Raw genomic sequence first — 3,733 nt, 5'->3', positions numbered from 1 at the left:
ATTAAAGCACTGCACCAGGGAGATCTTGCTTTGTTAACAGAGACTCTGTGAAAGAGGCCAGCTCTGAGCCACTGTTAAATACATTTTTATAAGGGAACCAGGTGAAACTAAGACGTAAATGTCTCAGCTGTAGTGACACAAGTGAAACCTTTGTGTAGGAGCATAAAAACCATAAATGACAATATCAACAGCAATGATGAGAAATATAATCATTAAAAACACAAAACCAAACACAAAATATAAAAAAAAAAAAGATGGAATCAGATAGCGTGGGAGTCATTTGGTTAGAGAGGTGGTAAATTTCTAACTTTTGAAAAAAATCCATGAAAACACTTTCTTAATGGCCTCCTTGAGCTCCCGGCTCCTCATGCTGTAGATGAGGGGGTTCACTGCTGGAGGCACCACCGAGTACAGAACTGCCACCACTAGGTCGAGAACTGGGGAGGAGGTGGAGGGGGGCTTCAGGTAGGCAAATGCGCCGGTGCTGAGAAACAGGGAGACCACGGCCAGGTGAGGGAGGCACGTGGAGAAGGCTTTGTGCCGTCCCTGCTCAGAGGGGATCCTCAGCACGGCCCTGAAGATCTGCACATAGGACAGCACGATGAAAACAAAACAACCAAAGCCTAAACAGGCACTGACCACAAGAAGCCCAACTTCCCTGAGGTAGGAGTCTGAGCAGGAGAGCTTGAGGATCTGGGGGATTTCACAGAAGAACTGGTCCAGGGCATTGCCCTGGCAGAGTGGTAGTGAAAATGTATTGGCCGTGTGCAGCACAGCGTAGAGGAAAACAAAGCCCCAGGCAGCTGCTGCCATGTGGACACAAGCTCTGCTGCCCAGGAGGGTCCCGTAGTGCAGGGGTTTGCAGATGGCAACATGGCGGTCATAGGCCATAATGGTGAGAATACAATACTCTGCTGTGAGAAAGAAGATGAAGAACAAGAGCTGTGCAGCACATCCTGCATAGGAGATGTCCCTGGTGTCCCACAGGGAATTGGCCATGGCTTTGGGGAGGGTGGTGGAGATGGAGCCCAGGTCGAGGAGGGAGAGGTTGAGGAGGAAGAAGTACATGGGGGTGTGGAGGCGGTGGTCACAGGCGATGGTGGTGATGATGAGGCCGTTACCCAGGATGGCAGCCAGGTAGATGCCCAGGAAGGTCCAGAAGTGGAAGAGCTGCAGCTCCCGCGTGTCTGCAAATGCCAGGAGGAGGAAATGGGTGATGGAGCTGCCATTCGACATTTTCTTCCCTTGGGCTTGGAGACCTGTTAATGGAAAGAAAAACAGTGAGAAGTTAGGGAAGATTTCTCTCAAACTAAAGTATTCAACTGGTCTTAGAAACCCACCAAACTGGCTCTCCCCTTTCAGGAAGACCTTTTGCAGGTCCTTTTTGTACACTCTGGTTGGTGCTGGCTGATAGTCCACCAGAGAGCTGAGATCTCTGCAGGATTCAGTCCTGCCCTACATCTATGGGTAAAAAGGAACACGGGGTGATCTCAGATTAAATCCACTCCTGGCATCAAAGGGCTTTTCAGCATTGTCACCCGACTGCAGAGCAGAGCTCAGGGCACCTTGTTGTTGGTGTTGTTCCGTTGTAGTTTCCCCACCACACCTGAGGAGTGTTTTTAAGGCAGAAATCCCTGGCATTTCTGCTGTGCTGCAAGTGAAACCTTGTGGGTCCTACGAGCCAAGGGGACTGTCCCTCAGTGCAGAGCGAGGACAGCGAGTTTGTCCATCGGAATTGCTCTCAGCTGCCCTGTGCTGCTGCCTCTTTGAGCTGGAGGATGATCCCAAGCAGACATTCCCCTGAGAAGAACCTGGACACTGCTGAGAGCAGAGGAGTCCCATTTACAAGCGCAGCTCTCCCAGACCCTCACCCGAGCTCATTGGACCCGAGGAGGATCTCAGCTCTCCCCTCCCAGCCAGGGACACAGGGGGCTCATTGCAGCTGCCTACATTCAGCCCTCCAGCTGGATTTACGTGGCCTTGGCACTGACATGTCTACTCCGTGGGGCTGCTAGACGACACAGAGATGCCACGGGAGACCTGAGCCCTTCTGGAGGGCAGCGTGCAGCCAAGCAGGACACTCATGGGAAAGAGTCAACTAGCCTAAAGATGGGGCGGCTTACTCTCGGCCCCACACACTGCAGTCCCCAGAGCCCAAAATACTAAAGGCATTTGGATGCTTTCCTCCCTGGATACACCTGCATGACAGGACGTGCAGCATCAGTGTCTGAGCTGCACCTGAATCCTCACCCCCCACCACAGTGGAAGAAGGGAAGGAACAAGGACAGCAGGGGCGAGAGGGGAACAGGTGAAAATTCTTCTTCAAAAAGAGTCAGGACAGGGAGACACTTGAACATTTCTCCTCTAGGGTGTGGGAGAGGAGACCAGGGAGTGTCTCCAGGGAACGTATCCGCACTGCAGGGGTGGTGGGGAGGTGCCATCCTAAATGGAAAAGGAAATTCCTTTCTCCCACTCCCCATCCATGCCACTAAAGGTGGAAAATTCAAAACATGGGCTCCATTTCTTTCAGGTAAATGCTGCCTTGAAGTCCTTCTCCAAAAGGATCCTCTGCAAATGTCCTGGGGGTGATCTGGAGCTGGGAGGAAACACGACCCATGCAGCACCCTCCCGACTGCAGAAGGACCCTGCCATGACACGACTGGGGTCACTCCTTCCACCCACGGCTTCTCCCCGCAGCGCCGTGGGGAGCTCCCCGGGCAGGCTGAGAGCTGACCCTGGCAGGCAGCAGAGTCCCTGGCCCAGCACACAGTTCCCTGGGACACGGGGACCCTGCTCTGAAGGACAGCCCTGGGCACCCCTGCACGCACAGCCACCTTCACAGCCCGGCAGCCGTCCCTGGGAGAAGGCAGCCGACATGCCCTGTGCCTTTGGTGATGTGGTAGGGCTGCCCTGCTCTCGAGCACATCCTTCTCAACACCGACGGAGCCTTGAGAGCCTTCCTGACAGATCACGTTAGACATGGGCTATGCCAGCTTTAGGAGACTGCTCCAGGGAGCCTCTCTGCATTATACTGCAGCAGAGACACATCATGCCCTGTCCCTCCGATGGAGCAGCAGGGAAGCCCTGCTCCACACGTCGTCCTTCTCCTCGAAACTAGAGAAACTGTGAGAGTTGTGCTTGCAGATCCCATAGGCTGTGGGTTGTTCCAGCTTCTAGAGATGCCTCCAGCAGCTGCAGATTCAATGCCCTGCAGCCAGAGACTGTGCAAAGGCTGTGAGGACTTCTCCCAGTGAGCTCTCAGCATTCTCCCACCCCAGGCTGCCTTTAAGATCCGCTGGCCTCACACGTCTCCCCTCCTTACCTGCAGGCAGTGCCCTCAGCCCTGCTGCCCTTTGCAGAGGAGCTGCTCCTGGGCAGAGCTCTCTCTGCAGCGCTGCCCGCTTGCCACGAGCTCCCTCCATGCCAGGAGCCCAGCCCAGCTCAGACGCAGAGGACCAGCCCAAGACGTCACTTTCTCTGCCTCCTCGGGGCTCCCTGGAGGTGTCCCTGTGCCTCCAGGGGAACCTACTGGGAAAGAGACTGAAGTAATACTGTGTGGTCTCTCTTGCACCTCTGGAGAGACACTTCTTTCCAGCTGGGTAATTTCTCCTATCAGAGAGAGCTGCGCAGAGAAAGGTCTTGTTCCTTCTGGTATGAGACAGGAAACCTGGACAGTGCCAGATCTCCTTTGCCCTCACTGAGCGAAGGCAGTCGGCTTTGTCAATTGAGGCAT

The 3,733-nt window shown here is 54.4% G+C and overlaps 1 protein-coding gene across 1 annotated transcript; it reads right to left on the bottom strand.

Annotated features, from left to right (window-relative positions):
- Nucleotides 1–303: 303 nt before the first annotated feature.
- Nucleotides 304–855, bottom strand: LOC134509202 (olfactory receptor 14C36-like; the record flags this gene model as incomplete). Its single annotated transcript, XM_063321680.1, has 1 exon — nt 304–855. A coding segment is annotated over one exon (552 nt), but the record flags the coding sequence as incomplete, so codon positions are not given.
- Between the last annotated feature and the right edge of the window lie 2,878 nt (nt 856–3,733).

The sequence above is a fragment of the Chroicocephalus ridibundus genome, unplaced genomic scaffold (assembly GCF_963924245.1).
Source record: "Chroicocephalus ridibundus unplaced genomic scaffold, bChrRid1.1 SCAFFOLD_84, whole genome shotgun sequence".
Taxonomy (NCBI): domain Eukaryota; kingdom Metazoa; phylum Chordata; class Aves; order Charadriiformes; family Laridae; genus Chroicocephalus; species Chroicocephalus ridibundus.
The sequence above is the reverse complement of the archived record's forward strand: the minus strand, read 5'-3'. Positions and strand labels throughout refer to the sequence as shown.